Source organism: Calidris pugnax, unplaced genomic scaffold, assembly GCF_001431845.1.
Source record: "Calidris pugnax isolate Ruff unplaced genomic scaffold, ASM143184v1 scaffold196, whole genome shotgun sequence".
Taxonomy (NCBI): domain Eukaryota; kingdom Metazoa; phylum Chordata; class Aves; order Charadriiformes; family Scolopacidae; genus Calidris; species Calidris pugnax.
Genome location: NW_015091042.1, coordinates 1,773,666 through 1,788,819, shown reverse-complemented (window position 1 = coordinate 1,788,819; position 15,154 = coordinate 1,773,666). Strand labels below are relative to the sequence as shown.

Sequence of the window (15,154 nt, the reverse complement as noted above, 5' to 3'; positions counted from 1 at the left end):
AATGCAGAATGCATTCTTTCTTTCAGAAAGCATTACTTCATTGAACATACACAACCAAAGTATGTGAAGAACACAGTAATCATATGAGGATCTGTAGTAATCTTTTCTGGCTGTTGTACTGCTTTTTTTTTTTAATAACCGCTGATGTACACAGTATGAACTCTAAGATGATTATACATTTATTAATCCATTTTCATAAAACAGTAATTCATCAATAGTTTTTGCATCTTTGCAATTCTGTATCAAGTTGAAAATACTATAATACTACAAAGCTCCTCTGTTTTATTTTCCTTTCCATGTGAAACATTTAAGATGACCACTCTCTTTAGTTTTCAGGGACAATGAGTACCTGTATTTCTGGAGAAATGTATTGTCACATGGTGAAGTTTCATGTGTTGTTTAAAGACAGGGCATGCACAAATTATGTCATTTTTAGGAAGTTTTCCCACTATAAAAGCTCCCAAATTTTGACTTTCATTTTACTTAATTAGAGACAATATGCAATTTGTACAAGAAACTTTGTGTGCCACATTATGGGTGTTCTTGAATTTATTTATTTTGTCTGCATTTTTTCATAATGCATTCCTAGCAGTTCTACACAAATGTTAAGCCCAATAAGTATCTAAATGATAATGGCAATGCTGAAATATTTTTATAATAGCTATTAAAAAGAAAAACCATTTTACTTACCAAGCCAGCTTCTGTTTAAATATACTGACACAAACACTGGAGGGACCGTGAAGAAATCTACTACTGAGTTAACTTCTAGCCAAAACCATAGCTTGTCATTGGCTGCTATGAACTGAAAAACAAGATGGGGAGGGATGAAAGAATCAGATTTTGCTGATAGTGGTTGAAAGTATATGCAGTAATTTCCACCCTACAATATTAACCTCCAAAGTTGGTGGAGAAGTAACTGATGGTTTTGGTCAGTCCAGATCATTTATATGATGAGTTGTAATATCTGTTAATTGCTGTAATATCTAAAAATATTTTCTCCACATCTGTTAACAATGTATCAGTAATACTAGAAAAGCGTAGGTAAGTATAAAATATTTCAAAGTATATCATCTTTGCTACAGCACTCCAAATACATTGGAAGTAGTCTTACTGTGTATTTTCTGTCCACGGGTTTCTAAATACATGATAGTTTACAAAGAGTCCCATCATCATCCTATCCAGAGATAATCACCAGGATGACTCCTACAAGGCATAATTCAGGACTGCAGCAGGACTTCAGTCCTTCAAATTGTGCCAGGGATGAGGTCATTTCTCTCTCCTGACTACGACATCAGCCTAGGGAAACTGGCAAACTTAGATGCCAAGGACATCATAGTTAGAACTTGCCTATTCATCTGGGTACTTAAATAAGGTCAAACTACTATTCACATTCAAGTAATAATTAAAACGTATGCTTTATACAAATAAGAAATATAAATATACAAATAAATATTACATTTTAGTGCATCACAAAAAAATTTAATGGAGTGGTTCTACTCATGTAAGTCTTAAAACCTGGACTAACATACTTCAAAATAGTGCTTGTATTTCTAAAATTACAGGCAACATCCAATGTCTTTCGTCCAAAGCAAATTATTTCATTGATATCCTTGCTTTAGAATTACTTTAAAACTTCAACAGAAAATGTTTATGGTGCATATTCTGGAATCCCAGATATAATATTGCAAAGGGGACTCTACTGATATCAAGAATGTTGAAATCATAGTTAAAAAGAAGACAGACAACATGAGCAGCATTTATCTCAGAGAATACTCAAAACCAAGAATAAATTGGCATTTTGTTAGTCTATATTACTCAACATCAATGCTCCAGCATGAAAACTGAACAAAAATATCCAGTTTCAGCAGAAGCTTTCAATTGCCTTCTGTTGAATTCAGAAGTAGCAGAATATTTGGAACCTAAAGCTCTTTAAGGTGTCAGATCAATATTTTCATAACCTGCGATATTTGTTCTAATCAGCATTTTATCTTTCCACAGGGCACAAGCTTTAGGCTTTCAAAAAGGTTAAAGTGTGTTATTCAACAACGAAAACAAAGTCTGTTAACTGTAAAGGCCACTTATACTTTTCTACAGAAGTATTTGAACAGTTAATCATTGAGGTAATTAGGAACTAATAAAAGCCCATTTCATTACAGAAGCAATCCTGCCATACCTGAAGAGATATCATATTCTTCTGGAAGCACTAGCATAATTCTGTTGCATCCAAAGAAGGTTTAGTTCATACAATCATAGAATGGGTCAGGTTGGAAGAGACCTTAAAGATCATCGAGTTCCAACCCCCCTGCCATGAGCAGGGACACCTCCCACTAGACTACTTCCATTCTTGCCATATCTCTACCAAACCCTATTGCTTCTCCTCAGGAACTCCTGTTTAGTTCAGCAGCACTTCTTGGGCAATTGGAGTTACATCTATATTAGCATTTTAATGTAGATAAGTAGTACTAATCTGAAGTGAAACTTTATCATTCCCACTTACCATACTTCAGTTTGCATCACAAAGCAGTTTTGGATAACACAAATCTTTGTTTTGGTTGAAACTAAAACTGAAAAAGGTGTTCTAGCAGTACATACTGTAACTGCTAAAGTGTGTTCAGTCAACAGGACCAGAGTGGACTTTACAGTACTCTCTCCCCCTTCCAAAAAACACACAGTGTGGATATGAAAGTATTAGCATAAACTCTCAGTATATTCTCTTTTCTTGTCCTCTGATTCTTGATAATGTAGCATAAGTTACTGCTTTAAGTAAGTAGGAGTAGCCAATACATAATTTTATGTCTCTTGATAAGAGCATGAAAACCTATTATAGCATAAAATTTACAAAGCATTTTGACACTTCTAAAAAAAGGGTTCTTGGAAGTTCACAGGTACCATGCATTGAATGTTATGTCAAGAAGTTAACCTATATTGCAGGCCTGGTGGGCATCTTTAAAGCTTTTAAACTATCAGACTCCTCAGTGATCTTAGGTACTTATTACCTAAACGTTCTCAATCAAATACTTTGCCTGTGCGTTTTAGAAAGTAGCTTAATTTTGTCCAGTGATTGTAAAGTCAGGCTGTGTTCAAAGACCCTCCTTATCCAACAGCTACATTGGCTCCCTGATTCATTCTATCACAGACACACTACTTACACGCAAGCCGAAGTAGAGTAGGAAGAACACATTGAAAGCCATGTCAATCTGTAACGTGAAATCTTTGTAGAAATTCTGGCAGGATTCTATTGGGCTATTTGAAAGAAAAAAAAAAAAAATCAGAGTAAATTGTCAGTATATGAATTTCTGCTCTGGTGAGATTTTTATGCATTTCATTAAAGACCTTAATTCAGAAATCACGTATCTGTTCTCCAGTCATTTACAAGATACAGGCAAGCATTTCAAATTAATTATTTCATTCATTCAGTTAGTCATTCATATAGTCTTTATATTCACCTGTTCAGGTAATATCTGAGAATTAACATGCAGATACCTTTAAGAAAGGACAAGCAGGAGAATATTTCAGGATTCCTTAACCCCACATTAACCCTTAAAGAACTGACTTCTTTCTATAGGAGACATACCTATGAAACTTTAGGAGCAAACCTAACAAGCACACAGCTATACTGAAACATTACATGTTCTTAATTCATGTCATATAATAAAACCTTAAGAAAAAAAAAAAAAAAAAAGAGTAGTTGCTTAGGAATACATTACCCATTAGCAACCTGGGGTACTTAGTCTTGTAGAATCCCTTGTTTATAAGAAGTTGATTTTGGTTTGGGTTTTTTTTTTTCCTTTTCCTCACTTCTTTTTTTGTGTATGGCTATTTAATGTACTTTATGTACAGTACTACGAACTGAGTAGAAAAGCAGCATAGCCCACTGGTAAAATTAAATAACAAAATAAATTGAGGAATTTGAAGCAGTACTCTAAGGGTTAATTTCTGCATGCAGGTTATTTTAAATACCTTTGTGTGTGTCAAGCAGCCATTGCAAATTCCAGCTTATTATACTATGCTTTATTTAACAGTGGGACAGGTTCAAAGCGTACTCTATACAAACTGGTACTTTATGGATATATTTTTATCTAAGGAAGGAGATAACTTCCACAAATCCCATTAGTGATTTATTTCTGAGATTTCCAAAATAGGTTGGTGAAGCCATAGAATAATGTTGAAGTCACAGACCAAAATGAAAACCATGTCCCAATATATGCTGATGTATATACTATATATACATAATGTCCCACCATATATACATGTATATACACACATATATTGCAAATGATCATGTATACATCACAACTGCAATGAAGCAGAAAACTAGAACGTAGATCATTTGAAACCCTATAAAATATCATTTTAGGAAAAGAAAAAATTCTTTGGCTTCCCATGTCAAATAAATCACTGAGTGTGAATGTAATACCAGTTAGTATAGCGGTACCTCTGCAAATATAATGCTAGACTGCTCAACAAGCAAGATTCTATGCATTATGAATGTCAGTTACCTAATTTAAGGCATAAAGGGAATTACTTGGGCTACCAGGTCATTACACATGCAGCCAAATTTTCCATTCCTTGTATACATTACAGGTCAAACAAATTAAGTACAGCATGCCCTATTCTGTCTTTGGATGCATGAATGTATACAGCAAAATGCTCTTTGATGTATGATGGCTTTATATTTTAAGAAGCTTCAGTACTGCAGGAAATTATATTCCAAAGTTTTTTTAAAAACTATTTGCAAAGACATAGAAGTTATGAAACATTTCTGATAAGTTTCAAATAAAATTGATTTACAAAAGCAGGCAGAAGGAAAGAGAAGCCAAATGCATACAGGACAGAAGAGAGCACCTCGTACTTTACAAATACAGCTTTAGCAACAAAAAGAGTAGATGTAATCTGAGAACCCAACAGGATCATTTTCTGTGTGGCATTCTTGAGAGCAAAGGATTTTGTCAAAACAAGGTGGGCTACACACTGTGTCACTACACACCCTATCAACAGAAATCAAGGAATTACAGCAGAAGCAGAACGAACAACCCTGCATCAACACAGAGGCTTGGACCCCAAATTCCAGGTCAGGTTTCTGTAAAGCCGCAGAAATTCACTGATGCTAATGGAATTGCACAGATTTTTAACTAGGATAGAGAGCTTCATTATCTTCCTTTCCACAGTTATTTTGTACTTGTCACGATTGTTAGATAAGGTCAGCTAAGGTTGCAGCTAACTTTTATGCAATTGTCCTTTACAAAACCTACAAGATCTGACAAATCAGCTAATGCATAGTACATCTTTGTCTAGTTTGCAAAACACTTAGCGCAGGTGCCCACAATCCTGATTTGGGACTTCTGTTTCCCTAATACCAGAGCTACTTTTTTCCTGCTAGTCTTATCCCTAAAGCATCCTCCATTTCAGAGATCATCTCTCTCTTTCAATTTCTAAGTTATCCATTTCAAAGACAAACACGATGGCCTTTCTTTTTTTTTAGTTAAAATTATTTTTTTGTCAGAAAGGCATATCCCTACAGCTAAAGAAATTATTATTTATACTCACAGGATGGATTAAACAAGATTTTAAATTTTCCAAATTAAATTTTTGTGATATTATTCAGCTTGGATTTTTTGGTTTTATCTGTAGCTTGCATTTGAGCTGACAGAAGAATATGGCCACTAAAATTTATGATTGCTGCAGAAAGGAAGCCAATTTGAAACTCCTCTTTACATCAAGTTTCCCCCAAAATAGAAGTGCTGTATTTCTTAGAGTGCCAGACAGTTTTGTGCTGGTGTGCCCAGAACTAATAATATATTCCCCATTTTAAACTAAATCAGATGGCTTTTCCTATGGAATTTCACCCCTTTAGATCAGCAAAGGTTTCACCTGTGGAGGCGGCAACAGACTGGTAGAAAAGCTTTTATTACTCTGCAGTGTAAGCATGCTTTATTCTAAGTGTGGTTTCATGCATTTTACACTGCTAAAAACCAGGAGAAACTACACTAAAATCAATGGAATAACATTATCCTAACAATGACAGGAAACAATTAACGTAACTGGATAAAAATTACAGTAAATATGTAACTCTAAACTCAATATTTATGTGCACTTTGAAAGAGCATCTTTAATTTGCTACACAAAAATTGAAAAAAATCTGCTGTAGACATGACTCCATGCGTTTTGAAAAGAATTCTTGTCACTTCAATTCAAGTGTTTAAATAACTACATTTGTCACAAGAGTCCTGGTTTCAACTGGGAAAGAGTTAATTTTTCTAGTGATTGCTGTGGAGGAATGTCAATGATGTGTATTGTTTTAGTTGTTGCTAGGTGGTGTTTATACTTTTCAAGGACTCTTTTTAGCTTCCCATAGAACCTGAAAAGGAGCATAGAGAGAACAATGGAATATCCAGTGGAATATCCCATACCATAAATGGGGCTTGGCCAGGGGGGGAAATCTGAGATCACTGCTCAGGAAGGTACCAGTTCACCCTGTGGTGAGAGTGACTTGTGTCATTATTATTATTTTTCCTTTTCTGTTATTTTTCTATTATGCTCTCTTTATCTCAACTCACTACTTTTTGTCCTTTCCCTTTCCTCTCCTTTTTTCCCCTCTTCTTCTTACCTTCTAGGAGGAAGAGGGACAACTGCACAAGCCACTGCACGGTCCTAGCTGCCAGCTGGGGTTAAAACACAACAATAAGTTTATGTTGTGTATTTATTTATTATTCTCACTTATTTCTGGTTTATTTGAAATGCTTCTAATGCATTTGAAATGGTTCTACTGGGATTATTTTTTGAATAGTCATAAAATGAGTGAGAAAGGGCAAGAAATAGTATGTATTTTAACATTTTCTGAATTTCTTTTGTTTCTGTGAGTATATTAATGTCAAACTTCCCACAGAAGAAGCCTTCATAGACTATTTCCAGGATTATGCAGTTGCAAGACAGTTTTAGATGGCACTATAGTAGATTATATGAATAAAACATAAAATGTGCAGTAGAAACTGCACATTTTCAATGGACATTCAGAAGGAATGTCCCTTGATGACAGTGAATTCTAAAATCAAATTATAATTATGTAGAGAAATACCCATAGAGGCTCCTAAAATATAATCAACATAAACAAATAATTGAGAAACCACTCAATATTTAGAAGCTCTTTAGTATCTCATCATTTAAAGACATGCCAGTAACTTCTCAATTTCAAATTGTATTTGTAGACAATTAATAACTATCAGTTTGGGCATGTAAGTCTTCTTTCTTCATAGAACTGCCTATAATAGTCTTTTTTTTTTTTCCTAGTCTCTTTTTTTTTTTTACTGAAACTCCTCTGTAATAGTGAATTCCCTTGAATTTATTTATAAAATAGAGTAAAAAATGTTTGCCATAAATTTGATATGACAATACTCATTTATACTCCTTTAATACATATTTTTAACAGTACAGAAAAAAAGGGGGGTTATGGTTAGGCCTTTTAACTGGCTTTCAGTGACATAGTACTAAAGTAAAACTAAGGGAAAAGCTGCATGTATCATTTAGTAAAAGTAACGTTCACCCAATGCAGAACACTTTCTATTACTTTAACTATGGCTTAATTGTAGAGAGCAGAAGGGAACAAGCAGTTAAAATCTTGATCACTGAAACACGCATGAACATATAGCAAAATTATAAACACAGGTGCCTATCAGCTGCCAACTTAGTGAAACAAATACCATAATTAAAATAAATCAGCAAGACTAAATCAGAATCAAAGGTGTCAAACATCTCACAGAGTGACAGATAGCTTTCATTTATTAACCTTTAGTCTCACAGTAAAAAAACAAAAAGTATTTTCTTGCAGTAGGTGTACTGATCTTCTACACGCAAGAAGCCTTGGTAAATGACTCGATTTAGGCCTTTCTTTGAGTCATAACATTGATAAGCTCATGAATTTTTTGATGGCAAATTACTTTACTCTGACTTGATATGATGTCCCCACCACTGGGGAAGTTTTGCTACCAGCATTTTCAGTTCGCACTGCAGGATGTGCAGGAAGAGTTAGGTTGGTTTCCTTAAGTTGGAAGAGCAGGAATCTGGATCAGAACGATGCCTTTGGGAAGGCAAGCGTAAAGACCCACTTTGCCCAAAGCAGAAGTGCGGTGTAATCTGCTGCCACAGCCCTAAGTCTTAGGATCCATAAAACCACAAGGGATCATTATGACCCTAGTTACAGATGTTTTCCTAAGAGGTTTTGTGTACCTGGAGCTAATGAGTGAAGGAGTAACAACCCCTTTCTCACTGAATTTTGCAGATAGTTATGACACATAAACACCCAGGGAACTTTCTGATCCCAACACATGTGAGTATCAAATCCTGGTGCTTCTTTTTCATACTCACAGCTAAGATATTTGTGTCTCTCTCATCTTTCTGGACTCCATACTGCCTACTACTTTATCATCCTCTTCCTTCAAAAAGTTTTAGATAAATATTCCTGCATAACTCCTTGGGACTTTGCCAAGTACCTTTTTTTAAATTCTCCATTCTGACTCTTCTTTGTTTAATGAATTAAACTTAACTTGTCTTTCCAGTCATAAAAACTTTTCATTCAGCATGCTATGCGACGCGATTTTGGGTTATTCTATCTTACTATCTGTGTTTCCATCTTCATCCCTTGTCTACATGTGGAGTGACCTCCCTTCTCCACTTTGATATGCATCTTTCTCTTTCGTATTCCTTTTGGAAATACATAGCTGACCTTAGGCTCATACACACTAAGCCTCTTTGAATTACATCAACAATCAGTACCCTCTTTGTTCTATTTTAAAGTAAATAGGCAAAATATAAATCTGACAAAAATAAAAGATGAACTTCCAAATAATGTGAAATAAAGCTATCTTCCAGGATTTCTTAGACTACCACCTAACCTACCTCTTATAAATTACATGCATCTCAAGGGAACTGCTTTTTAGAAAAAAAGTAGGAACAATCCAAGTGCCTGTCCTTATTTCCCTTTCCTAATTTCTATCACAACATCTTCTGTTATTCTTTAAAGTCTGACAGATCATAAGCTGGCATTAGAATATTACCCTTCCATTTCTAACCTAATTAAAAACATGCATCATGACTCATCTGTTCTGCGGATGCTTTCTATAAGTACTTCTATATTACCTCCCTAGCATGCTGGGGAGCCTTGACAAGCTTTTAGACTAATCTGGGGTAAAATTCACAGGTTTCCTCATCCTCCTTCAGAAAAAAATCCACTGTCAGAAGAAATAAGAAACAACAAAACCAGATCTGTCAGTAATAAATTGGTACAACAACGTCATTGAGTAAAGATTTTTCTAAGAATGAGAGACAGAGATGTGTTTCCTTATGATTCTTTTCACTTTTCTGGATCATGTGATACAGAACAGGGCATAGAAGTTTTGTGTTTTGTTTTTTTTCTTCAAATGTTAACCTGTTTTAAATGTAAAGATGTATTTACATTCTGTGACTTGACAATTTTTAATGCAAAATTAATTCAGTTTAGAAACTGAGACTGAAAAGGACTTCCAGCGAGAACATTTTAATTTCTGTCACGTGCATGCATGAAATTAAGAGCCAAATTAAGTTGGTACAACTGCAGAATAAAGGTATACTTTCCTGATTCTCATCTCAGATGCACAAGATTTTGCCTGGCCTAAGTCTACTGAGTTTTACAAAGGTATTTGCGGTTGATAATATACCAAGTGACAGAGTCAAGTAACATTGCTAGCACTTATTTACCTAAATGAACTAATAGAACCTGGTAAAATTCAGTATAATGTTGTCAGTTTCCATCTTTCTTTTTCAAGTTTTCCATGAATTTTAAGTATACTATGCTTCTTCATAGACTGCACTGGTAAAACATAAGCCAACCTACCACAGAACTCAAGCAAAATTGAATTCTTACCTTCCTCAGCTCAAACATAAAACTGTATACAAGTACAAGAACAGAAAACTTTTCTTTACATTTTTATATTGAATTGCTGGGATATACAGAAAATCCATTAGACTTGCTCACTCTGAAAACAGCATATTTCTTAACTTCATCAGGGTGTATGTACATTCACTACTGCCTATGGCATATGTCTTCTCTAATTACTGACTTTCACAAACAAAAGCTGAAGGAAAATTTCTGCAGAACAGCTAAACCACCAGGAACTGCGAGCTAAAACGGGCATAAGCAAATGGCCCAGAGTCAACCTCCATAAAAATAAGTTCTTTCAGTACTATACCGAAGACAGAGCATGCACCTTCTTGCAAAACACACCATTCAGATCTTCATCCTACCCAAGATAAATGCATTTAAAACAGTTTGTTGAGAACCATGTAGGTAAGTAGGAAGAGTATATTATTTTATTTTGCATTGGATTTGTTAATTGCCTACCATAAGCTGATAACACTGGCAACTGCAAATAGTATTACATGACCTTGGAAAACAATCTCCCTGATGACAAGCCAATTCTAAGAGAGCAAGAGAGCAACAATGCCAGGGATCACATTTTAATCAAAAGTTTTTATGTGAGATTACTAACATATAAAAAAGAACACCAGTATGCTCTTTAAACTAAGATTAAACTATTACCTTTTTTAACAACATTTAATAAGCCACTTCAGTTATATCTAGTATGCTGTCTGCATTACAGAAAGGACTGTTAAACTGCATACGCTATTTACTAAAGCTGACAATCTTGCATGTTTCTACTTCATAGTAAGACCCCTTTCTATTACTTCTCATCTGTTATTAAATATAATTGTTCTTTAATATTCTTTATCAAGGTGTATGGAGTAATAAAATGTTGTAGCTGTTTACTCTAGAGAACAGAAAACAATTGTTGACATCAAAATGCAAACACACCATAGAATGCTAATCCCTTTTCCATTGAATTAAACAAATAGAAGTGGATGAAGTTAATAAGAATTATATCAGAAGCATAAAACTTTTCCAATTAATACATGTAGTTAAACAGTAGAATAGGATCTTTAGGGAGAATGGTGAATCTCAGATTTCTAAAACAGTGGTAAACACGTTTCAGTCTAGGATATATGAATCACTTGTAGTCCTTGCATTTGCATATGTCAATAGAATGACCTACAAGTGATATTTTGAAAATTTCCTCCTGTAGTAGAAGGCCTACAAATCATTGATCTCTTAGATAAGTGTCTGTTTGAATAAATTTGTGTATAGCCACTCTTACCTTGCAGCAGAAGGAAGACTGACTTCTTGAGACTCCTTCTTACTCTATTTTATGTGATTCTATTTTGCAGCTGCTGTCTTTTAAAATTACCCAGAGGTCCTTTTCACATTTGCTATCTACTTTCCTCAAAGTTTTCAACAAGCCATCATCATCATTGGTTCCAGCTCCAAATACTCCTCCATCACAGTGCCTTTTATTATCCTTTTATCTTGCTGATATTGTTGTCCTACTTTTTTAAAAGTCTCCTCATCTGACTGCACGCTTTGAAAAAACATATGGAAACTTTGAAAATGAGAATACTCTCCTATCCTATTTGACTTCAAATTATTAATAATTTTTCTTTTGTATATTGACATAAAATTGAGACCTGACTTTCTGGTTGATATGCATAACAAGCAGATTCTTCCAGATGATTTTGAGTATTCTGTCCATATGGTTCCTGCTTGCTTACATACTGTAATTAAAAAGCCTAATCTTGTCCTATGAAGTTCAGTCTAAATTCAACTATCCTAACTGAAAATTACAAGAGTACCAGATAAATTGGAGTGTTAAAATAATGAATATGAATAACGAACTTCCAGTTCATTCATCTGACTGTTTTTTCTGGAACTCCCTCCTGAGATATTTCAATGAAAACATCTGACTACTATCTAGTTTTCACTGAGTAGTAATAAACTTAAACCTAAGGTATATTATTTTACTGTAATGTAAGTGAATAATGTAATAGAGCAACAAAAGCCAGAAGTACTGCAAAGTGGTAAAAAGTTGATGTTAGGTTACTGGATCAGCTTTTTTGGTCATGCTTTTTAGTGCAGCACTCAAATCTATTATTATCCATAAAAAGCTACCCATATTGTATTAATGGTAATTCCACAGCAGTCCTAATACACAGTTACACCAGGCAGGATATGTTGTTTCATATTTCAAACAAAGGCATAACTGTAAACATGATCCGTGTACATTCCTTCAAAAAATCTGCATGAAACTAGAAAATATATATAGAAAATAGTCCCAAAAATTTTTTCCTAATTTCAGATTCTCTCTCTCATTCCTCGTGAGAAAGTTAGCCTTATCTACCCCATGAGCATAAGGATCCTATTAGACACCTCAGTCTTTTAATACCTAAAATACATTTAGGATGCTGCAGGTCATGCAACTCAACTACTCCCAATCTAAACTATTACGCATCTAGCATCCTTGTAAATTGTCACAGGAAAGTCTGTATTTGTATATTAGCTCCACCTTACAAGGAATATTGGAGACCTGAGTTGAAGTAAAAAAGCCTTCTGCTGCCAAGAGCAACCATCCAAGAACTTTGAATACATCCTAAGCATCACAGTATGTCTATTTAAACTCCTCTGTCTTAAAGCAACTGCAGGCATAATCCAGGTAATATTCACTCCCAGAATATACAAACACTTATGACAGTCCTTTCTATCAGTTTCCCTTTCTCTCCCTCTGGACTCCTGAAGAGCATTTATTGCACACACCTTTTAAAAGTAAAAGATATTTACACATCTTCTCTACTCATATTCTCTGCTGTGGCTTACTTCCCACATGCATATAACAACAATCTGGTAAATTTTCCTACTTAGAAATTTTTATGTCACAGCTGTTCCATCTATGGGATCTGATTATTTACCAGGACTGCCTTGAGAGCAAATTACCATATTATTAAAGCAAAATGCTGATTCTACAAAAAACTCACTGAACAGCCACATTTACTTTGCACAAGAACAGAAACAGGTAAAAAAAAAAAAAAAAAAACCAAGGGAAAAAAAAAAAAAAAAAAAGCCATGGAAGAAATGAAAAAAAATACTTCAACTTTTTTCTAGTTCAACTTTTCAGAAAAAAAAAACTAGCCTGGAGCCCAAGCAAGAGTCTGTCACAGTTGCTTTTCTAAGTGGGAAAGGCAAAGCTCTTTTTAGGCAGATTAATGACACTACATCTACCTTTTTACCAATCAATTTATCTCCATTAACAAATGGAATAAAGTATTGCCAACACCTGTAGCAGTTGCATAAATCAATTACCACAAGCCTAATATAAAACTACTTTACATCAATGTAAAAAGAGGATTATAATAATGTTAAAAATGAATATAGAGTGGCCCTTTTTTTCTAACACCATCTGAACATGGCCTGCAAGCATCTGACACCTTTTTATCCTGGCTGCTGTTCATGGGAAAACAGCTCTGTAGTTAGGCTTACACACTGAACTACTGCAAACTCAAAAGGACTGGTGTAATAATCCATTTTGCACCAATTTTAGGAGGAAGAGCTTCATGTTCTGTATAGATACATGTCTGATCAGTTTTACAGTCCTAAAAGAATTTTCCTTCATTCTAAGACAAAAAAGCAAGACAAAACACTAACTGTTATTATGTGGAATATAGGAATAACATAAAAGAAAAACCTAAACAATAAATATTCTCAGGGCAGCACCATATCAGTAGATGTGTGGCGTAACAGAAGTTGTGGAAATTACTTCCCTTTTTTATTGTTTTGAATATATTGCGTGTTGTCAGTTACCTCCTTAAAAGCATACACTAAGAACAAATTTTGGCTTTATATATATCTCTTCACAATTACCATTTTTCAAACATCACAGCATTTTATACTCTAGGCCCTAAAAGTTAAATGTGTGGGATAAGTAATGTTTATTCACCATGTTGATTATTAATTTGCAATCTGTAAATTAATTTTGACCCACAAGAAAGCACAAAATATAACCTCTGAAAACATATATCCAACACCTGCACTGATTGACAGAAGTACAAAACTGTGTTCAAACACAATGTTTCATCAAGCCACATTGCAAAGTAATGTTTCGTCATTTCATCAGGAAACAATAGGATCAGCATCAAATAAAATCTTCTACCGTGCTGAACATATGAATAACAGGTTGATTAGGACAGTCACAATGTCATTTTAAAAGAAACTTAGAGCAGGGTTACCATTCTTCATATGAAATTTCATTTTAGTGGTGTTTTGTAAATCAATACAATTTAAATTCTTTGCAGGCATTTAATATTATAAAAAAACCAACCAAACAAACAAAAAAATCCAAAAAAATCTAAACAACTGTTGCACTTCAAAATTCTTCACAAATTCTGAGTTTTAATAAATGATTTTGTATAATCTTACCTCTTTTCATTGTCACCTGCTGCTAAAATTGACAGCAGGAAAAGTTTTCTCTGTCTGAACGCTACTGGTATCATTCAGCCATTGTCACAACAAAACAGTGCACTCTTTCTTTCCCACATCTTGACCACCCTGCAATTGTCTGTCTAAACATTAAACTACTGCAATATGCTGGAAATTTTAGATATATAGACTTGATACTTATCAAGTCCTATTCATTCTATAAAAGCTTAACTAGATATTGATAAGCACAATTTACATTTGCTCAAACTTTCTAATTTAATGGGTTCTTTTAATTCCAGTTCATGCACTTAATGCTTCGACTGCATTCAGTGTATTCACCATTATGGTAAGCACATTGGCATGCACAGGCAATACAAGAATAGACTATAATTAATCCCATAGACAACCAAAATAGGTGAAGTTGCATCATGCAATGAAACCACAGCTTGGCCTGGGCTGCCATGCAGAAAAAAACCTACATCAATGAGTCTGCTGTACGGCTCCTAGGTAAGAGTTGATATGAAAGAGGTGAGTTATTTCAGCAATGAAGTCACAGGCTGAAAATGTTTATACTACTGTAAACAAAATACTGTACATAGCACCGGTATTACTCTGGGGGGGGAAAGATGCTTGTAGAGGAGGACAAAAAGGATGAGAAAGAGAAGAAGGGGGAGGAGGAATTATAAATTACAGTAACAAGTCTGAAATCCAATCGGTCCTTTTTAATAAGCATTTTGTTATTTCTTTCAAAATAATCTCATTTGAGCTTTCAAAGCAAACCTGAATTTTCAATGTATTTAAAAAAATAAATTGAATGGATGAAAT

At 34.4% G+C, this 15,154-nt stretch overlaps 1 protein-coding gene across 24 annotated transcripts in view; it reads right to left on the bottom strand.

Moving 5' to 3' along the window:
- KCNMA1 (potassium channel, calcium activated large conductance subfamily M alpha, member 1) overlaps positions 1-15,154 on the bottom strand; it is a 495,287-nt gene that overhangs the window by 182,953 nt on the left and 297,180 nt on the right. For all 24 annotated transcript variants that reach the window (XM_014956257.1, XM_014956277.1, XM_014956274.1 and 21 more), the window contains 2 exons: positions 3,150-3,243; positions 691-802 (listed from right to left, as the gene is read on the bottom strand). In XM_014956257.1, coding sequence (XP_014811743.1) covers positions 691-802; positions 3,150-3,243 — 206 coding nt within the window. The remainder of the gene's footprint in view (positions 1-690; positions 803-3,149; positions 3,244-15,154) is intronic.